Below are 22,439 nucleotides of genomic sequence, written 5' to 3'. Positions count from 1 at the left end.
GAATCCAGTGCCTGGGGGCTGGATTCTGAGTGTCAATCACCACTAGTGCTGGGGGCAGGGTTAGCTCCAGCTGCACTCAGTACTGGGTGTGTAAGCTGAGCACTAGTGCTTTGTGCACAGGCAGGTGTGACCCAGGCTTATAGCTCTCGTACCCACTCACATTTTTGGTGGAGTTTGGACTCAAAAAGCTGCCGGCAGCAGATGGACAAGACCCTGGGAATTCCATTTCCAGCTCAGTCAGAGTCTGGGTCCGACACCATAAGCAACAAGTCCAGTCCCCTCAGGCCTCTGGCCCTCTTCCTCCACCCCGTGCCCACCAGTGCTATTGTTGAAGCCCCAGGCATGGCGTAGGCCACTTTCTCCCTCCTCTGGTGTTTCTCAGAGACTATACCCGAGTTCTTCCTCCTCTGTGGACACCATAACAGTGCACTGTCTCTCTGGAGACTAGGCCCTGCTGCAGAATCTTTCCAGAGATAATTCCAGTGGATCAGCCCAGGCACAGAGACGATGCTGGTTGGATTTGGTTTCCCAGGCCAAGGGAAGCCCAGAGCCAGCAACTGGGGCACAGAAATGCTCATATATTCATAGATTGTAAGACCAGAAGGGACCATTGGAAACAGCTATTCTGACCTGTATAGCACAGGCCAGAGAACTTCCCTGAGTTAATTCCTGTTTGAACTAGAGCAGATCTTCTGAAAAACATCCCACCTTGATTTTAAAATTGCCAGGGATAGAGAATCCACCATGACGCTTGGTAAGTTGTTCCAATGGCTAGTTACTCTCTCTATTCAATCATAGAATCATAGAATATCAGGGTTGGAAGGGACCTCAGGAGGTCATCTAGTCCAACCCCCTGCTCAAAGCATGACAAATACCCAACTAAATCATCCTAGCCAGGGCTTTGTCAAGCCTGACCTTAAAAACCTCTAAGGAAAGAGATTCCACAACCACCCTAGGTAACCCATTCCAGTTCTTCACCACCCTACTAGTGAAAAAGTTTTTCCTAATGTCCAACCTAAACCTCCCCCTCTGCAACTTGAGAACTCCTTGTTCTGTCATCTGGTACCACTGAGAACAGTCTAGATCCATCTTCTTTGGAACCCCCCTTCAGGTAGTTGAAACCAGCTATCAAATCCCCCCTCATTCTTCTCTTCTGCAGACTAAACAATCCCAGTTCCCTCAGCCTCTCCTCGTAAGTCATGTGTTCCAGCCCCCTAATCATTTTTATTGCCCTCTTTCCAATTTTTCCACGGCCTTCTTGTACAGTACTCCAGATGAGACCTCACCAATGCCGAATAGAGGGGAATGATCACGTCCCTCGATCTGCTGGCAATGCCCCTACTTATACAGCCCAAAATGCCATTAGCCTTTGTGGCAACAAGGGCACACTGTCGACTCATATCCCGCTTCTCGTCCACTTCAACCCCTAGGTCCTTTTCTGCAGAACTGCTGCCTAGACACTCAGTCCCTAGTCTGTAGCAGTGCATGGGATTCTTCCATCCTACGTGCAGGACTCTGCACTTGTCCTTGTTGAACCTCATCAGATTTCTTTTGGCTCAATCCTCTAATTTGTCTAGGGCCCTCTGTATCCTATCCCTACCCTCCAGTATATCTGCCACTCCTCCCAGTTTAGTGTCATCTGCAAACTTGCTGTGGGTACAATCCAGCCATCCTCCAGATCGTTAATGAATATATTAAACAAAACCAGCCCCAGGACCGACCCTTGGGGCACTCTGCTTGATACCGGCTGCCAATTAGACATGGAGCCATTGATCACTACCCATTAAGCCTGATGATCTAGCCAGCTTTCTATCCATCTTATAGTTCATTCATCCAGCCCATACTTCTTTAAATTGCCAGCAAGAATACTGTGGGAGACCATATCAAAAGCTTTGCTAAAGTCAAGGAATAACACATCCACTGCTTTCCCCTCATCCACAGAGCCAGTTATCTTGGCATAGAAGGCTATTAGGTTAGTCAGGCATGACTTGCCCTTGGTGAATCCATGCTGACTGTTCCTGATCACTTTCCTCTCCTCAAAGTGCTTCAAAATTGATTCCTTGAGGACCTGCTCCATGGTTTTTCCAGGGACTGAGGTGAGGCTGACTGGCCTGTAGTTCCCCGGATTCTCCTTCTTCCCTTTTTTAAAGATGGGCACCTCCGCAGATCACCATGAGTTTTCAAAGATAGTGGCCAATGGCTCTGCAATCACATCTGCCAACTCCTTTAGCACTCTCGGATATAGCACATCCAGCCCCATGGTCTTGTGCTCATCCAGCTTTTCTAAATAGTCCCGAAACACTTTCTCCACAGAGGGCTGGTCACCTCCTCCCCATGCTGTTCTGCCCAGTGCAGTAGTCTGGGAGCTGACCTTGTTCGTGAAGACCGAGGCAAAAAAAAACATTGAGTACATTAGCTTTTCCACATCCTCTGTCACTAGGTTGCCTCCCTCATTCAGCAAGGGGCCCACACTTTCCTTGACTTCCTTCTTGTTGCTAACATACCTGAAGAAACCCTTCTTCTTACTCTTAACATCTCTTGCTAGCTGGAACTCCAAGTGTGATTTGGCCTTCCTGATTTCACTCATGCATGCCTGAGCAATAGCCTGGCATATTTACTATTCTTTCTACACGTCGGGATGTTTTTTTCCTGCAACCTCAATAAGGATTCTTTAAAATACAGCCAGCTCTCCTGGACTCCTTTCCCCCTCATGTTGTTCTCCCAGGGGATCCTGCCCATCAGTTCCCTGAGGGAATCAAAGTCTGCTTCTCTGAAGTCCAGGGTCCGTATTCTGCTGCTCTCCTTTCTTTACAATTCTCCTTTCTTTACAATTCTCTCTTTTCCTTTTCATTACAAATGCAGCCTTAGTTCTAGTCTGGGTTTGCCTAGCTTCAACTCCCAGCCATTGGATTGTGTTACACCTTTCTCTGCTAGGTTGAAGAGCCCGTTATTAAATATTAGCTCGCCCTGTAGGTACTTATAGACTGCGATCAAGTCACCCTTAACCTTTTCTTTGTTAAGCAAAATAGATTGAACTCCTTGAATCTATTGCTGTCAGGCAGGTTTTCTAATCCTTTAATCATTCTCATGGCTCTTCTCTGACCCCTCTGATTTATCAACATTTGTCTTGAATTGTGGGCACTCAGACTGGTCACAGTATCCCAGCAGCAGCTGCACCAGTGCCAAACACAGAGGTACTAGAACCTCCCTAGGTTTGCTTAAGATTCCCCTGTTTCTACATCCAAGGACTGCATTAGCCCTTTTGGCCACAGCATTGTACTGGGCCCTCATGTTCAGCTGAGTATCTGCCATGACCCCCAAGACTTTTTGTAAGTATCCTGTAAGTATGGCCTCCATTCTTTATGCCTAGATATGTGACTTTACATTTGGCTGTAGTAAAATCCATATTTTTTACTTAAGCCCAACTTACCGAGCGATCAAGATAACACTGAATCAGTGACCTGTCCTCTTCATTATTTGCCACTCACCCAATCTTTGTGTTGGCTGCAACATTATCAGTGATGATTTTATGTTTTCTTCCACGTCATAGATAAAAATATTTAGTATAGGGCCAAAAAATGATCCCTGTAGGACCCCACTAACAACACACCTGCTTGCTTACAATTCCCCTTTTACAATTACATTTTGAGACTTTTCAGTTAGCCAATTTTTAATTTATTTAAATGTGATTTGCTAAATTTGTATCTTTCTCATTTTTTAATCAAAATGTCGGGTGGTACCAAGTCAAATGCCTTACGAAAGTCTAAATATATTGCATCAACACTATTACCCTTATCAACTAAACTTCTAATCTCATAAAAAAAATCAAAATTAGTTCAAAAGGATCTACCGTATATACTCGTTCATTAGCCTGTTCGTTTATAAGCCAACCCCACAAGATGGATAAGTAAAAATAGCAAAAAACTGTATGACCCTTTCATAAGCCGACCCTATATTTCAGGGGTTGGAAAACTTTGGCTCCCAGCCCGTCAGAGTAAGCCACTGGTGGGTTGGGAAGTTTTGTATACCTGGAGCGTCTGCAGGCATGGAGCCCCTCAGTTCCCTGTGGCCACGGTTTGCCGTTCCCAGCCAATGGGAGCTGAGGGAACGGCGAACCGCAGCCACAGGATGCTGAGGGGCTCCATGCCTGCAGACACTCCAGGTATACAAAACAACAATGTATTAGATAGTCAATTCAATGATTCCATAGAGCAGGGATCGGCAACCTTTGGCACGCGGCTCGCCTGGGTAAGCACCCTGGCAGGCTGGGCCGGTTTGTTTACCTGCCGCATCTGCAGGTTCGGCCAATCACGGGTCCCACTGGGCATGGTTCACCGCTCCAGGCCAATGGGGGTGGCGGCCAGCACATCCCTCGGCCTGCGCCGCATGCCAAAGGTTGCCAATCCCTCTGCCATAGAGTTTAAAAGCATCAAATTTTGGTGTAGACCCATTTATAAGCCAACCCCCGCTCTTTGATGCGTCACCTTTTTACCAAAAATATTCGGCTTATGAACAAGTATATACGGTATTTTCCATAAACCTGTGTTGATTGTCATTAATTACATTACCCTCCTTTAATTATCTATTAGCCATTCTACTATGTTGCCTGGAATCACCATCAGACTGACAGGCCTATAATTACCTGGGCCATCCCCTTAACCTGTTTTCAATACTAGCACAACATTAGCTTTCTTCCTGTCCTCTGGAGCTTCCCCAGTGAATGAACATTAACAGCCCAGAGAGTTCCTCAGCCAACTCTTTTAAAACTCTTGGATGCAAGTTACCTGGACCTGCTTATTTTAAAAAGTCTAACTTTAGTAGCTGCTGTTTAACATCATCCTGAGTTACTGTTGGAGTGGAAACTGGTTTTTTTTAATCACCATATGATATGAATACATCATCTGTTTTTCTCCAAATACAAAACAGAAATATTTACTGAAAAATTCCACCTTTTCTACATTATTGACAATTCTACCATGTCCATCTAGTAATGGACCCATGCCATTTTTAAGATACCTTTTATTCTTGATAGACTTAAACTCCTTTTTATTATCTTTGGTTATGTCTACACTGGACCTGGAAGTGTAATTTCCAGTTCAGGGAGACATACTTTGTTGTTTACTCTCCCCCACCCCATGAAAATGAGTCTTGCAAGTTAATTCCTCCCGTCAGCTGAGTTTTCAGCTCAAAGCTGAAGCAAATAAAACCCCTTTCAAGAAGGAATCTCCTTGCTACTTGCACTCTGAGGACAAGATTTCTAGGCATAAGCAAGGGATAACCAGCTGCTTAGCCTGGGTTAGCCCTAAAGGACAGACAGAGCTTGCTTATCATAGAAGCTTCTATTACCTTTTGAAATTGAGGATTGTAACTCATTTGTGCGTGTGTGTGCGTGTGTGTGTGTTAATCTGCTTTACCTGTATTCCATAGCTCAAGCCATACACTGAGAACATAGTTCCCCCAAAAGCCCCATCACCGCCGCTCGGTGCAAGCAGGTCAAGAGGAATATGTTGTCCATAAAGTCCTCGACTCTAAAATCAAGCAGGGAAAACTGTGGTACCTGATTGACTGGGAAGGGTATGGCCCAGAAGGATGCAAATGTTCATGCTCCCACCCGGTTCAGGCCTTCCATAGGAGCCATCCCAAGGAACCTGGCCCTACGTCGCCCCGAGGGTGCCCATTGGGGAGGGGGTGATGCAATGACCCACAGGTCTCAGAGTTGGGTCTGCAGGGTTCATGGGAGCAGCCACACTCCAACCGGCAGCCTGCTGTCAATGGCTTACCCGGGATAGCCCTGGCACAGTTTGAGGCTCCTCCCCAAGGTACGACGGGCAGAGTCCCAGAGCGGCTGATTGGCCCACTGGCCCTAATTACGTGAGCAGTAGGAACAGGGAGCTGTACAACCAATGGGCTTCACCCTGCTCTGGCTTATGTGACTTGTGTTCCTGATCCTGAAGCATTGGCTTGATTTCCTGGCATCCCGACCTGGTGTGACTCCTGGCATCCGACTCATGATTCTGATCTCCAGTTTGTCTCCTGCCTCTGGCTCCCAGCTAGTGGTTCTGACCTCCCGTGCTCCTGACCCACCCGACTCTTGACTCCTGTCTTGTGACTCTGGCTCCCGTGCCCATGACCCAGCCAGGACAGCTGGTTTGGCTCCAATAACCCTGAGGGACCAAGCCCCGTACAAGAAGGATGCACCCAACAGCACCAACACAGCCCCCAAAAGCCCTGGACTCGCCTGAAGGGATAATCAGGTGCTGCAGGCCCAAGTTGTGCAGCTGAGCTCAGACAGCCGGGGGCTGCAGGAGCAAGCGAGGCAGCTCAGCACCTAGAACGCCGTGCTGCAAACACAGCCTGCAGCGCCTTGCCCAGAACAGGGCCTGTGATACGCTGGCCTGAATGGTTCGACAGGAACCGCCAGCAGTCCTGGTGCTCCAGTGCCACCTTCTGTTTGTGATGTGTCCCCAAATCTATGCCCCTGACCCGGCCAAGGTGGCCTTGATAATCAGCCTGCTGGCAGGAGATGCGTTAGGCTGTGCCTCCCCTTTGCTGGAAGGCCATAGCCCAGTGCTGTCAGACTGGGCTGCCTCTCTCCAATCGGTCAGCCATCTCTGATGACCCGCAGTGAGCTCGAACAGCCGAGGCTGCCCTGAGGGGACACCGGCAGGGGCAGGCCTGTGGCCTCCTATGAAGCAGATTTCCATCACCTCCCAGAGGAGAGTGGAATGAAGCAGCACAGCTGTACCAGTTCCAACGGGGCTCACAGGAAGAAATCAAACATGGGCGAACTGGTCCATGCAGAGACGCCTGTGGGCCTACATGCCCTGGTGGATCTTACCATCCACATAGACAATCGGCTGTGAGAATGAAACGAGGAGAAAGAAGGCTCCCTGCAGCCCCGCTACACACGGACTATGACCTCAGCTTCTGTATCACCCACTGAGCCCATGCAAACTGATCTTGCTCATTAGGGACTCACACCCAAAGAAAAGGAATGGTGCCATCAGCAAAAACCATGCTTCTACTCCAGGAAACTGACCACGCCATCTCGGCCTGCCCAGTAGGAACACCACAGAGCTAGGGGAAACAAGCTGACCCAGGCTTGCGGTGGGGAGGACCGGCTGAGCCTTGAGAGAAAAGAACTTCTCTGTATCCTAGTTCTCACTGAGACAGACCCTGAGCTTCTCATTTGCAGGTGCCTATGCAGCTAAACATCCCAGGGGGCTCCTGATGGATTCCCCTCCAATAGGCCCTCATTGATTCAGGAGCAGTGGACAATTTCGTGGATGCAGCTACAGCTCAGGCCCTGCAGATTCCCTTCTACACAAGGCCATTGCCCTGTACAGTTGAAATCATTGCTGGCTCTTTGCTTTCTTCAGTCCAGTTGTGGAGGAGACTGCTGCCCTGGAGGCTGTTTTTCAAGGACACAGAGAAATAATACAAATTGGCATGATCCATTCCTCGCATTTTCCCCTGATCCTTGTCATCTCCCAGCTGACCCTTCATGACCCCCTCATTTACTGCAAGGGCAGAAGGTTCCATTAGAATTCTGCTGACAGCATGGCCAGGGACCAGCGAACGTTGCACCCCGATCCAAGAAGGCCCAAGTAGGTGCAGTCACCAGCACTGAAACACCCACGGGGCAAACTATGGAACTCCCCGCAAGTACCATGATTACACTGATGTCTTGGAGAAGAAGAATGCAGAAAGCCTCCCTCCACACTGGGACTACAACTGCCCCATAGAACTTCAGCTATTTGGGTGGATCCACACAATGTCAGAGCCTGAACTGGGGGCATTGTGAGAATCTCTCCAAGATAACGTGGCCCTGGGGTTCATCTGCAAGTTGACTCACCAGCCCATGTTGCAGTCCTTTTCCTAAAAAAGGATGGCAGCCTCCATTTATGTGCCGATTACTAACCCTTAACTCAGATAACAATCCAGAACTATTACCCACTACCCTGATCCCCGTGTTGTTGGACCATATGGGGGCAGTCCACATTGTCACAAAACTGGGTCTCTAGGGAGCTTACAGTCTCATCCGTATCTGAGAGAGACAAATGGAAGACCACCTTTTGGACCTGGCCATGTTGCATGTTTAGTTATGCCATTCAGACTCACTAATGCTCCAGCGACATTCCAGCACTTCATTAATGCTTCATTAGTGCTATGAGACCTACTGAACCAGGTCATGGTGGTATACTATGATATACTGATCTTTTCAAACAATCTGGACCAACTCACAGTCCTGGACAGACTATGAAAATACAGTCTCTGCACTAAATTATAGAAGCACATTCAATCAGACCTCAACCAAGCTCCTGGGTTTCATCTTGTTCCCAGAGGGCATCACAACAGACCATGCAAGGTCCAGTCTGTCCACAACTGGGCAGCACCCTGCAATGCACATGACCTACAACATCTTTTAGGCTTCACAAATATCTACCAGAGGTTTATCTCGAATTTTTCAAAACAAGCTGAGCCCCTCATGGTCCTATGCTGGAAAAACACCTAATTCCATTGGTTGCCCGAGGCCAGCACACATTTGAGCAGTTAAAACTTGCCTTCACCGCCACTCCAGTATTGGCCCATCCTGACATGACACAAGCGTTCATTGCGGAAGCCAATGCCTCTATTACAGCGGCTGGGGCAGTCCTTTCCCAAAGGCATAGACTCGACCAAATACTGCACCCATCACCTACTACTCAAGGAAAATTACATGTGCTGAGCAAAAAAAATGAGATATTGCATAAGGAGCTCCTGGCAATTGAAGACCAACTTCAAAGAATGACGACACTACTTGGAAGAGGCCTGTCATCCAGTCCAAGAATTTACTGATCACAAGAACCTGGAGTACCTGTGCAGGGCCAAGACCCTGAACCAACAACTCCAGTGGGCCCTATTCTTCTCCCAGTTCAACCTTACTTTGACCTCTAATCAGAACAGCAAGGCCTAGCCTTATCCAGAAGATATGGCTTTGACCCACGAGGCCCCAGTCCAGAACCAGCCCACATTGTCAAGTCTCATAATTTCCTTAATGTAACTTGCTGCCAGGACCTCCTCATAGAATCATAGATTATTAGGGTTGGAAGGGACCTCAAGAGATCATCTTGTCCAACGCCCTGCTCAAAGCAGGACCAATCCCTAAATGGCCCCCTCAAGGACTGAACTCACAAGCCTAGGTTTAGCAGGCCAATGCTCAAACCACTGAGCTATCCCTCACCTCTCATCCTCATCCATTCTGCCTCTGTCTCCAGAATTCCACCCAATGGATTAGCCATTATCAACCTGGAACCATATGACACTCAGGAGGTGCTCACATTCATGAGGGACTTCATCTATGTTCCCCCGGACCTGCAAGAATGGCAGTTCTTCCACCATGCCATGACTCCACCTTGGCAGGACACTTTGGATGATATAAAACCCAACAATTAACATCCCATTTTTCTGGTGGCCCTGAACGTGCCCTATGATAGAGACCTTTGTAACTTCCTGCCAAGTGTGTGCCTGAACTAAGATCCTGTGACGTGTCATTCCATATTCTTTATGAAAATATACTTATGATATAAACATGACATAACTGAGATATACTTTATGCAAGATGGCTCATGTGCGATATCATTGGACAGGTTATGATTTACTGAATGTGATTATCCTATTTGTATGAATGCATCATTTCTGTATCTGAAATTAGGAATATTGACTATGTAGCTGTATTTCAACTATGCTACTTTGGGTGACGCTCACTGATCAGGTACAACAATGGAAAAGCCAGACAGGGCGGATGGCCCATCAACAAGGACAATGGACTGTAAAAGAGCCTAGTCTTCCTGTGAATGTGTGGGTCAGTCTGTGAAGAATGGCTACAAGGGCCCTGCAGAGTCAGGTAGTCTTGTCACCTGATGCTAAAACATTACCTGGGACTTCTTGGAATCTTCCACTGTAAGGGAAGGGGGGTCAAACTAGGAAACAATTTAAGGGTGAGGAGTGAGGTAATCCTGGTCATCAGTTCTCCCTGGCTACCCCACCCAAGATGACTGCTGGAACTAAGGGCTTGTCTACACTTACATTTTATAGCTGTCTAACTTGCTGGCTCAGGGGCATGAAAAATCACCCCCCTGAGCGCAGCAAGTTTGAGCACTTTAAAGTGCTAGTGTGGACAGCTCCGAGCGCTGGGAGCACCGTGGAGGTGGAGTACCAGGAGTGCTGGGAGCTCTGTCCTCCAGCGCTTGTGCGTGACCACACTCACACTTCAGAGCGCTCCCGCAGCCTAGACATAGCCTAAGACTGAACTGAGGGAAGGAACTGGGCCCAGCCTGGAAGGGTGTCTGGCCTGGGAAGAAGATTATTAGAACCACATTTAGGGTGAGAACTTACGTGTCACCAGTTTCTTTAGTGTATTAAGCTTAGTTTGCGTGCTCTGTTTTATTTTCTTAGTAATCTCATAGAATCATAGAATTTCACGGTTGGAAGAGACCTCAGGAGGTCATCTAGTCCAACAACTGCCTTGTTCTGTCTGATGCCTCCTTAACTACTTAAAATACACCTGCTATAGTTAATACATTTATTTCTGGTTTATCATATAACCCAGTTTATGCAATTTCTAACTGTGAGGGGCGAGAAGTGTGCACATCCCTCTTCCACATTGAGGGAAGAGGTGAATTTCATAATATATCTTTGGGTCTGTACTTCAAGGGAGGTGGACATCTGAGTGGTGGAGGAGGTTTTAAAAGCCTGGCTCAGCAACCACTTTATCTGCTCTCTAGCCACCAAACTTAAAACTCACTTAAAATCACTACCAGTGTTTCAGGACAATAAGCTGTGCACACCATTCTGCCAACTACACCACTGTGACAGGTTGGACCCCTTGGGAAGTCACCTAATGTGCTGAGACACCACTGAGTCTATCCGTTCTGCTGGCATGGGCCCCTGTTAACGGTCTTGCTGAGCCAGGCTCCTCTAACACACACACAGGCGGGCCACACCCATCTGCAGATCACCTCTGGGAAGACTCAGTTTAAGGGACTTCCCCCAGGTCAGTCTTAGTTGTTTCCAGCAGTCATCTTGGGTGGGGTAGCAGGGGAGAACTCACAACCTGGATTACCTCACTCCCCACCCTGAAATAGGATTTGCGTAAGGCAGGAGTCTTTTGTTTCCTAGTTTGACCCATCTTCCCTTACAGTGGAAAGTTCCAAGAAGTCCCAGGTAATGTTTTAGTATCAGGTGACAAGACCACCTGACTCTGTCGGGCCCTTGTAGCCATTCGTCACAGGCTGACTCACACATTCACAGGAAGACTAAGCTCCTGGCTTTCCTGACAGTAGGAGCACAGAGAGTAATCAAAACAAAGAGGATATTGCTCAAAAGTAGTTCAAACTTGTCACTAAAGAGCCTGGAATAACGTCCTGCACAATCTCTGAATCAGGCTTCACCTTGTCCGCAAACAGACTGGCAACCCCTGCACTTGCAGTGGAACCATGACTCAGAAAAACGATCCTCTCCAATCAGCAAGCCAACCACTTTGGTTGCCTGAATGTGTGTGTGTCTTGCAGAAATGCATTACCACCCTTTTCTGCGGCAGGGACTCAAGAAGAGGAAGGCACTTCTAAATGTCCCTGCACCCAGCCACATACAAAATCATGTATCAGACCAGTGACAGACACAGGAGTGGGGAACACCCAAAACCTCAACCAAACCACCAAAATTCCCAATATCCATGAATCGCAACAGTGCAATTGGTCAAAGAGACGTACTTTAGTTGTCAGGTTTTCAGGCTATGCTGCTTCTGTTTGTCAGACTCAGCCACAGAGACAAGTTTCAAAGTACAACACAGATTAAGATGAGAAAACCAAGCTGCCTCCTCTACCACATCTTTCCCTTTAGGCTCACCCAGAAACCTGCCAATCGCATCCAGGGTGATCCCTCTTCAGGGAGTTCAGGACCTGGCCCGTTCTCAGAGTCACTGCCATCCTTGAGGGGGGGAACCTCAGAGAGCCCGGAGGGAGGGGGCTGCTGGGACTGAGGGGGCAACACTGATGCCTGATGCCTCCAACTAAAGAGCCACATTCAGCAGCCTTGTGCTCCCCGACTGCACCAGCCAGCACCCTCAGAATAGGGCCCCCTCCGCCTTCAACAGCCAATTTGTACTCTGGGCTTTGCCAGCAAGCCAGAATCCACAGCCAAGGCCGCAGATTCCATAGCAACCGGCTCAGCCTCCATTCCACAGCCAGGTCCAGGCCGTGAGACCACTGAGTCAGAAGCCACAGAACCAGTAATGCCACCTACCAGCGTGCAAAGGGGGCGCTAGCCCCCCAGAGCAGAGACATCTGGAGCCTGCTGGGACCCAGTCTCTGCCACCCCATATGGGCTTCACTCACAGAAAGCCCCACATTCCCAGAGGCAGCCCCATTGACCAAATGTGTCAGACCTCCACAAGGAAAGCAGGCCATGCCCTCACTGGCCAAAGTCACACCCCCCACCGGAGGCCTCAGGGAAACGTTGAGCACTTTGGAAGCACAGTTTAATGTCATAAAACCTGCCCCATGAAAAGCCATGGCTAGTGCCCTTACCACAGCTCGCCAGGTCTCTGGCCAGCTGCTCGTCTGGACAGTAGAGATCATGACTTTAACAACAGATGTTGAGAGGGGCACAACAGGGACAAAACCACGCCACATAACCATCCCTTCCACCACCACAAGCTTAACAAGGCTAAGTGTGACAAGCAACACAACATGCGCAAGGCACCTCACATTTATAAACCCCGACTCCTACCCCACAGCTGGAACATGCTTCTCCCCAGAGGCAGAATCTGGAGGCAAAATCCCAACCCATGGCCACAGGGTAAACTCTGCGAATCCACAACAAAGTGCAGTACTGGCCTCCGTGCAAGCCAGCCCAGCCCAAATGGGGCAGACAAAAACCTGCCAAGACAAAAGAACCCCTGAAACTAAACACCCAACAACCAAAACCCAAACCCCCATTACCCCAAAAGAGAGAACAAAGTACAGGCATGCATAGCCTCTGTCCCAAACACTCCCACACTCCTCAGCGAGAGAGAGGTGTATCTGAGAACAGACAGACAGACAGGGACAGAGCTGGTGTGATAGCAGCACCAAGCCAAAGAACAGCTCCCAATGCCATGGGAGGTCGGAGTCCATTCCTGCTCCTCCCCACACTCCCTGTGTGAACTGAGCCTCTCTGGGGATGTCTGCACTGCAGCTGGGAGCGAGCACCCGCTTCTGAATAGCTGGGCAGACATTGCTGTGACGCTGTGGCTTGGGCTGGAGCTTGAGCTTTGAGATTTGAGAGCCCAAGTTCCAGCCTGAGCCGCCCCACCTATCCAGCTCTTTTCAGTGCACCAACAGGATAACAGCACTGTCCAGGGAGAGCACAGGACCATGGGGCATGGTGCTCACAGGATGGGGTGAGGACCCCACCCAGGGAGAGCACAGGGCTATGAGGCATAACAATATAAGAACGGCCATACTGGACCAGACCAATGGTCCATCCAACCCAGTATCCTGTCTTCCGACAACGACCAATGCCAGGAGCTTCAGAGGGAATAAACAGAACATGGCAATTATCGAATGATCCATCCTGTCATAGAATCATAGAATATCAGGGTTGGAAGGGACCTCAGGAGATCATCTAGTCCAACCCCATGCTCAAAGAAGAACCAATCCCCAACTAAATAATCCCAGCCAGGGCTTTGTCAAGCCTGACCCTAAAAACCTCTAAAGAAGGAGATTCCACCACCTCCCTAGGTAACCCATTCCAGTGCTTCACCACCGTCCTAGTGAAAAAGTTTTTCCTAATATCCAACCTAAACCTCCCCCACTGCAACTTTACTCCTTTACTCCTTGTTCTGTCATCTGCTACCACTGAGAACAGTCTAGATCCATCTTCTTTGGAACCCCCTTTCAGGTAGTTGAAAGCAGCTATCAAATCCCCCCATTCTTCTCTTCTGCAGATTAAACAATCCCAGTTCCCTCAGCCTCTCCTCATAAGTCATGTGCTCCAGCCCCCTAATCATTTTTGTTGCCCTCCGCTGGACTCTTTCCATTTTTTCCACATCCTTCTTGTAGTGTGGGGCCCAAAACTGGACACAGTACTCCAGATGAGGCCTCACAAATGCCAAATAGAGGGGAATGATCACGTCCCTCAATCTGCTGGCAATGCCCCTACTTATACAGCCCAAAATGTTGTTAGCCTTTGTGGCAACAAGGGCACACTGTCGACTCATATCCAGCTTCTTGTCCACCATAAGCCCTAGGTCCTTTTCTGCAGAACTGCTGCCTAGACACTCAGTCCCTAGTCTGTAGCAGTGCATGGGATTCTTCCATCCTACGTGCAGGACTCTGCACTTGTCTTTGTTGAACCTCATCAGATTTCTTTTGGCCCAATCCTCTAATTTGTCTAGGTCCCACTGTATCCTATCCCTACCCTCCAGCGTATCTGCCACTCTTCCCAGTTTCGTATCATCTGCAAACTTGCTGAAGATGCAATCCGTGCCATCCTCCAGATCATTAATGAAGATATTGAACAAAACTGGCCCTAGGACCGACCCTTGGGGCACTCCGCTTGATACCGGCTGCCAACTAGACATCGAGCCATTGATCACTACCCGTTGAGCCCGACCATCTAGCCAGCTTTCTATCCACGTTATAATCCATTCATCCAGCCCATACTTCTTTAACTTGCTGGCAAGAATACTGTGGGAGACCGTATCAAAAGCTTTGCTAAAGTCAAGGAATAACATGTCCACTGCTTTCCCCTCATCCACAGAACCAGTTAACTCATCATAGAAGGCAATTAGGTTAGTCAGGCATGACTTGCCCTTGGTAAATCCATGCTGACTTCTCCTGATAACTTTCCTCTCCTCGAAGTGCTTCAAAATTGATTCCTTGAGGACCTGCTGCATGATTTTTCCAGGGAACGAGGTAAGGCTGACTGGCCTGTAGTTCCCTGGATCCTCCTTCTTCCCTTTTTTAAGGATGGGCACTACATTACCCTTTTTCCAGTCATCCGGGACCTCCCACAATCACCATGAGTTTTCAAAGATAATGGCTAATGGCTCTGCAATCACATTCACCAACTCCTTTAGCACCCTTGGATGCAGCGCATCCAGTCCCATGGACTTGTGCTCGTCCAGCTTTTCTAAATAGTCCTGTCATCCAGTCCCAGCTTCTGGCAGTCAGAGGTTTAGGGATACCCAGCACATGGGGTTATATCCCTGCCCATTCTGGCTAATAGCCACTAATGGACCTATCCTCCAGGAAGTTGTCTAATTCTTTTCTGAGCCCAGTTATAGTTTTATCATAGTGCTTACAAATGTATCCAGGGCTCTGTGTGTTCCTTTTGGGGATGCTGGGCACAGGCTGGGGCCTGGCCCAACTGGTGGAGGCACTGGGGGCCTCATGCATGCCTCCAGGGCAGTGCCAGGAGCAGTGTCACAAGGTCCATTCTCCCCATGTACAGAGCAGCTCCAGCTTGCAGTGGATTTGCCAAGCAAGAGGCAGTGACTTGTGGGTAGAAGGTGCCCTCTAGAGGCGCAAAGCAAGTACTGCTCTGTGGAAGAGGTGCATGTTCTGGTGATGGCTCACCCTGGGGAGCCAATGGCTGAACCCTGGGCACACAGCCCCGCAGGGCACAAGCCAGCAAACCCAGCCAACATCACAAAGACAGAGTGGGCAGCATCTTCTCCATTCCTGCCCTTGGATCGCCATGCTCTAGGTCCTGGGCTGCCCCAACCGCAGAGGTGGGACCCGGGGGGAATCCCAGCTGTCTTTGGGCACAGGCAGCTGGTTCCCTTTATCTCATGTCTGATGAGCCAGCCGTTGGGCACAGGAAGGTCAGGTGACTCACCTGAGGTCACACAGGGTGTCAATGGCAGAGACAAGAACGGAACTGAGCTCTCCTGAGGGCCGGGCCAGAGCCTCTCCCTCCTCTGTGCTCTCTGTGTGATGGGCAGCACCCAGAGCCCCCAGCTAGGATCAGCCCCACCCCACTGTGCTGGGTGCTGCACAAACCCAGAACTCGTCCCTTCCCTTAAGAGCCTGCCTGCTCTGCTATCCCTTCCTCAGCAGCAAGGCAGCACACGCTTCCCCGGCTACCAGGCCAGAGCTGAGCAAGGCACAGCTTTCTGGGTGATGAGCAGGGGGAGTCTTTCAATCGGGGTTGGAGTCGCTCTAGGTCAGCCAGAGGTTGCTGGGCTCCATGCAGGACTCACTGTGGGGGAGTCTCTGGCCTATCCAGGCCAGACACAGGATGACCACGTGGTCCCTTCTGGTTCGAAAATCGATGAAGCTGGGGGCACCATGCAGTGACAAGTGCAGGCCAGGCACCTCAGCCGGTGCATCCAAACACGCAGCGCCTGCGAGGCAGAGGCTGGGCCTGCCCAACTGGCAAAGCTGAGTCGCTGGAGAGGCTGCCCAAGTTAGGTGCCTGCTCCCAGCCACCCACCTAAGGCCCAGGCTGCTGTGCTGGAGGCACCCCGAGGGGCAAGCGCAGACAGTTGCTTGTGCCCTTCGCACCCCATAAACATTTCTCTGGGGACACTGACACCGCCATTGGGGGGTGTACACTCAACCTGGAGACCCCCAGCTCTTCAGGTAGGGTCTCTGCCAGGAGGGGGCGCTCTGGCCACTGCTAGACAATGGGCTCTCTGCATATTCCCACTCCCTCTCCCCAACCCCACGTGTGAGGGACGAGCAGCTTTCCCAGCAGCGTTTATTAAAGGCCATGAGAAGACACTTCGACTTTGGCCTCCTTCCCAAGGAAATGTGAATCCTTTGGTGCTAGGGCAGCGTGAGGCCTTCCTCCCCTCTCAGTCTTCATCATCACCATCTCCACGCCCTCCTCCTCCGCCTGGCTAGCGACACTGATGGTATGTTCAAAAGCAGCTTGCAGGAGCCAGGACATGAGGCCGGTGAGCCTGGTGATGCAGTAGGCAGGGCCCCAGGCTATTGGGGCCACCAGACTCTCCAGGCGCCAGTAGCAGGTCAGCAGCAGCAGCAGCAGCTTAGTAACAAACAGCCTCTCGAATGCCCTCTGGCAGAGACAAAGGCAGGGCAGGGAGATGAGTGGCCAGCACAGGCGGCAGAGTCAGTGCCAGCACCACAGGCACAGCACGGTGTTCGGAGACACCAGGGCAGGCTACACAGCTCCAGCAACCCGGCCTGCTCAGGTGGCCGGATTGGCAGGGAGGCAGGGACCCAGCGAGGGGCAGTTCAGTAACACTGGCCAGGCAGGTGTGGGGCTAGCCAGGGCCAATCCACACAGTGAGGGGGACTTTGCGGAGGCTGCCAGAGGCAGGCTGGCTCTGGGAAGGGAGACGGCAGGCAGACCAGGGGCGTGCGCAGAAATTTAACTTTGATCCCTTTTGAGGGGCACGTTCTCCCCCCTCCCCCACACCGGCTCCAGCAGGAGCTTGCTCTCCTCCCCACAGCCCTGGGGCCGGGAGGCGCTCACACCATGTCTTCCAATGCCAGGGGTGTGGCAGAGACCCCAGACTGGGGATTCCCGTGTGAGTGGGACACCCTGTGTCCCCCCTCTCCCCCCACTTCTCACCCAGCTCCGCTGCAGCTGCGTCTGGACATACTGCTGGACTCTCTGGGAAGCCTTCCATATGAGCAGCAGCAGCAGCATGCAGCCCAGCAGCAGGTGCTGGGCCCAGCGGAAGAACATGTTGGTGCAGGACTCCAGCGAGAGATGGACGTTGCTGACCACGTCCTCCTGCACCTTCCAGAGGCGGAAGTACCAGCCGAGCAGGCCCATACGCAGAGACAGCAGCCAAAAGCAGAAGGGGTTTAGTAAACCTCGCACAACAGCCTTGTGCCTCGAGGGCAAAGAGGCCTCTGGCCCCTGCTCAGAGGCCTGGTCTGGGGCGTTCTGTAGCTCAGAACAGGCAACATGCGTATCAGCCACCTCGGGCAGCTGGGCAGCCCAGCGACTGGAAGGGACGAGCTTCCAGAGCAGCCATTTGTAGAAACAAACATGATTCACATAAGGCTGTGGGGAAAAGTGAGAGTGAGGAGCATAGCGCCAGCAGGGGGCACACATTGGCCCAGAACCCAGGGGAGACATGGATCTACCCCCAGGGGGCACCACTGCCTCGGGAACAAGGAAGAGACGTCCCTGCCCCCAGGGGGGCACCCACTGCCCCAGGAACAAGGGAGAAACAGCCCCACCCCCAGGGGGCACCCACGCCCCGGGAACAAGGGAGAGACAGCCCCGCCCCCAGGGGGCACCCACTGTCCTGGGACCAAGGGAGAGACGGCCCTGCCCCCAGGGGGCACCCACTGCCCTGGGACCGAGGGAGAGACGGCCCCGCCCCCAGGGGGGCACCCACTGCCCCAGGAACAAGGGAGAAACAGCCCCACCCCCAGGGGGCACCCACTGCCCCGGGACTGAGGAGATACGGCCCCACCCCCAGGGGGCACCCACTGCCCTGGGACCGAGGGAGAGACGGCCCCGCCCCCAGGGGGCACCCACTGCCCCAGGAACAAGGGAGAAACAGCCCCACCCCCAGGGGGCACCCACTGCCCCGGGACTGAGGAGATACGGCCCCACCCCCAGGGGGCACCCACTGTCCAGGGACTAAGGAAAGATGGACCTGCCCCCAGGGGGAACCACTGTCCCGGAACTGAGAGACACGGCCCCGCCCCCAGGGGGCACCCACTGCCCCGGGACCGAGGGAGAAACGGCCCCATCCCCATGGTGCACCCAGTGCCCTGGGGCCAGTGCAGTAGGTCTGGGGATGGATGGGTGCACTGGAGAAATGTGCCCAGATCCAGGGTGAGGTTTTCCTTGGGGCTGAGTTGGTTTCTTCCCCAGTCTCTCTGGTCAGCCACCAGGGTGACAGTTCTCACCAGCTCCATCAAGACGTCAGTGAGGCCAGCCATGGCCCTGTGTGTGCCCATAGTGAGGCCTCCTGCCCTCCAGCTCCTTCCAGCATTGGGAGCCCCTGGTGCTGAGCTCACACTGAGCACACACTGTGACATCAGGCCCACCCTGCAAGGCACAAGCCAGTTACCATGGCCATGGTTGTTATGGTGATGCCAGAGCCCCAGATTTGTTGCCATAGGGATAATGCAGAGCCAGACAATAGTTGCCATATGGATGAGGTAGCAGCGTCTCTGAAGGATGGGTGCCAGGAGAGCTGGGAGGCCTCCTAACTGCCTGTTAAACAGTGATAACAATTTGTTTCTCCTCAGTTTCGCACTGTTCCTGTGACCCAGGTCCATCCAGCTCCAGCTCCCCTGCTCTTTGAACCCCACCACACAGCCCCAGGCTCCCCATCAGTGCTCCCTGGTTTGTTTTAGCTTCATTAGCCAAAGGCTCAGAAGCCCAGGGGCAAACTCCCACTGAGGTCAATGGAGCCAGGATTTCACCCCGGGCGCTAAGGATCCTTGGGGGCTCGTCTGCCCAGACCACGGCAGCAAGCCTCCCAACCCGGGCTAACAGACTGGGCTAGCAGGGCTCAAGCAAGCACCCTAAAAATAGCTGTGCAGACAGCGCTTTGAAGTTGCGGCTGGGGCTGGAGCTCTGGCTCTGAAGCCCACCCTCCTTCTTAGTCTTCAGAGCCTGTGTTTCAGCCTGAGCTGCATTTTCCACTCGCTGTCTGCACGGCTGTTTATAGCATGAGTCCTGAGCCTGAGTCAGCCAACCCGGGCTGGGAAACTCACTGCCCCAAGCTATGTAGACAGACAGACAGCCGAGCACTGTAGCTGAACTCATGGTTACTGGGCTAGCGGCACCTCTGACCCTTCTCTGGTGCATCTCCTCAGCTGTCAACCTCTTGTCTTTATCTCTCCTGGGGAGCAATTTGGCAACTGTCCCACTAGACCAGCCTCTGTATCAGCTGTGGTTGCCCTGCAGACCTGAGTTTGGCCAGCTGCAATTCTTCCCTTTGGAAATCTGTGACCATGGTGTAGAGACAAAATGGCCTTCTTAAACCAAAGTGTTGATCCTGGCATTGTCTCTTAACTCTTCACTGTTGGCGGAGAGATGGCTTTTTCTTCCTGCCTGTTTCCCAGACAGCCCCTACTGAGATAATCCAATATAGCCACATGTTAAACTCCCCAGTAACCAGCCCAACGTACAGTATTACTGTAAGGTGGGTGCACAAGTGGTTGAAAGACCAACTCAAAAAGTAGTTATCAATGGTTCATTGTCAAACTGGGGGGACATATCTAGTGGGGTCCCACAGGGGTCTGTCCAGTACTATTCAACATTTTCTTCCATAACTTGGCTAACAGAATGGAGAGTAGGCTTACAAAACTTGTGGATGACACCAAGCTGGGAGGGGTTGCAAATGCTTTGGAGGACAGGATCAGAATTCAAAATCATCTTGACATACTGGAGAACTTGTCTGAAATCAACAAGATTTAATTCAGTAAAGACAAGTGCAAATCCTTAGGAAGGATCAATCAAATGAGCAATTACAGAATGGGAAATAACTGGCTAGGCGGTAGTACTGCTGAAAAGGATCTGGGGGTTCTAGTGGATCACAAATTGAATATGAGCCAACAATGTGATGCTATTGGAAAAAGGCTAATATCATTCTGGGGTGTGTTAACAGGCGCGTGGTACGTAAGACACAGAAGGTAATTATCCCTCTCTACTTGGCACTGGTGAGGCCTCAGCTGGAGTCTGTGTTCAGTTCTGGGTACCACACTTAAGAAAGTTGTGAACAAATTGGAGAGTCCAGAGGAGAGCAACAAAAATGATAAAAGGTTTAGAAAACCTGAGCAATGAGGAAAGGTTAAAACACTGGGCATGTCTACTCTTGGGAAAAGCAGACTGAGGTGGGAACCTGATAACAGTCGTCAAATCTGTGAAGGGCTGTTCTAAAGAGGGTGGTGATCAATTGTCCTCCATATCCACTGAAGGTGGGACACAAATTACTGGGTTTATTACAGCAAGGGAGATTTAGGTTTGATATTAGGAAAACTTTCTAACTCTCAGGGAGTTAAGCTGTGCAACAGGCTTCCAAGAGAGGTTGTGGAATCCCCAGCACTGAAAGTTTTTAAGAACAGACTGGACAAACACCTCTCCGGGCTGGTCTAGGCAGGGGTGAAAGTAAGATAAAAGACTTACTGGTACGGGGTCCCAGCTCTGGGCCTCCGAAAGGGACAGGGCCGCTGGTGGAAGGGGCAGGGCTGGGGGTCAGCCTCCCTCAGCCAGCCCTTCCATGCTGCCCAGCTTGTGCCGGCCAGGGCTCCAGCAGCGATTTAAAGCGCCTGGGACTCCAGCTGCTGCTGCAGTAGTGGCGGAGGCGGCCTGGAGCCACGAGCCCTTTTAAATCACCAGGCCCTGGGGCAGCTGCCCCATTTGCACTCCCTCCCCGTCGGCAGCCCTGGGGGGGGGCAAAAGGGGCAGCGCTTTAACGTCGGCTGCGGACGGGCCGTACCAGCCGATACGGGCCCACTTGCACCTCTGCGTCTACGTTTACTTGGTCCTGCCTCAGCTCAGGGGGCTGGACTTGGTGACCTCTCAAGGTCCCTTCCAGCCTGACATTTTGGAGATTCTGTGATTCACAAACTACTGCACAACAGCTCCAAGTCCGTCCCTTTGGTGTAAGGGGATTACAAACTGTGCAGCTGCCCTGGAACCAGAGGATAATCTGGAACCCTCATAGACAGCAGAGATCACAGGCTCCAACTTTCCAATGTGCCAGGGGGTGCTTGACCCCCAGCTCTGCCCCAGACCCCACCCCCACTCATACTCCACCCCTTCCCCCAAGTCCCTGCCCCAGACCCCACCTCTTCCCATCCCTGTTCCGCTCGGGAGTGCGCTGCGTCCTCTGGCCTCCCCCTTCCCCCACAGAGCCTCCAGCACGCCATGAAACAGCTGATCACGGAGGGGAAGGTGCTGATTGGTGGGGGCCACCGGCAAGTGGGAGGTGCTGGGGGAGGCAGGGAGGGCTGATGGGGGGCTGCTGGTGGGTGCTTAGCACCCACCATTTTTTCTCTGTAGGTTCTCCAGCCCTGGAGCACCCACAGACTTGGCACCTGTGGCAGAGATGGCAGAGTCCACCGGCATTCTCTGTGTCATTCCTGTACACATACTGCTTTATAATAGATGACAAACCAAATAAATGATGGAAGTAGGAACTTTAGCCCAAGTCCATGTGGTGGCTGACTGCGAGCTCACCTCCCGCTACAGCCTGTGGGTTTGGGTCACTCACCAGGGTTATTTGGGTAGATCTCAATCACTTCCCTAGCACTGCAGGGGCCTGGGGCACTGGCGCCCCTGGGTCCCTGCTGGTCTCTGCCTGTGTCACATCATAGTCTGAGCTCCCCTGGGCTATGATACTTTGATCTCATTTCAGTCCTTGGGGTATGTGTCCAGGTGCTGGGTGGTTCTGGTGGCCTGTGACGTACACCTGGTCAGACTGGATGATGGTTGTCCCTTCTGGCCTTAAACTCTGGCTGCAT

General features: G+C 51.6%; 1 protein-coding gene across 2 annotated transcripts; it reads right to left on the bottom strand.

Annotated features, from left to right (window-relative positions):
• Positions 1 to 16,714: 16,714 nt before the first annotated feature.
• TMEM270 (transmembrane protein 270) lies at positions 16,715 to 19,006 on the bottom strand. Of its 2 annotated transcripts, none has more exons than XM_039508450.1 (3): positions 18,870 to 19,006; positions 17,569 to 18,009; positions 16,715 to 17,049 (listed from the first exon to the last, which is right to left on the bottom strand). In XM_039508450.1, exons 1-3 carry the CDS (start codon positions 18,999 to 19,001, stop codon positions 16,732 to 16,734), a joined length of 891 nt encoding a protein of 296 aa, XP_039364384.1. In that variant the 5' UTR covers positions 19,002 to 19,006; the 3' UTR covers positions 16,715 to 16,731. The 2 variants fall into 2 exon arrangements, with proteins under 2 accessions (XP_039364384.1, XP_039364385.1); XM_039508451.1 differs by having other exon boundaries at positions 17,569 to 17,739; positions 18,870 to 18,986.
• Between the last annotated feature and the right edge of the window lie 3,433 nt (positions 19,007 to 22,439).

The sequence above is a fragment of the Mauremys reevesii genome, linkage group 20 (assembly GCF_016161935.1).
Source record: "Mauremys reevesii isolate NIE-2019 linkage group 20, ASM1616193v1, whole genome shotgun sequence".
Classification (NCBI taxonomy): domain Eukaryota; kingdom Metazoa; phylum Chordata; order Testudines; family Geoemydidae; genus Mauremys; species Mauremys reevesii.
Note: the sequence above shows the minus strand (reverse complement) of the source record. Positions and strands in the feature narration are given on the sequence as shown.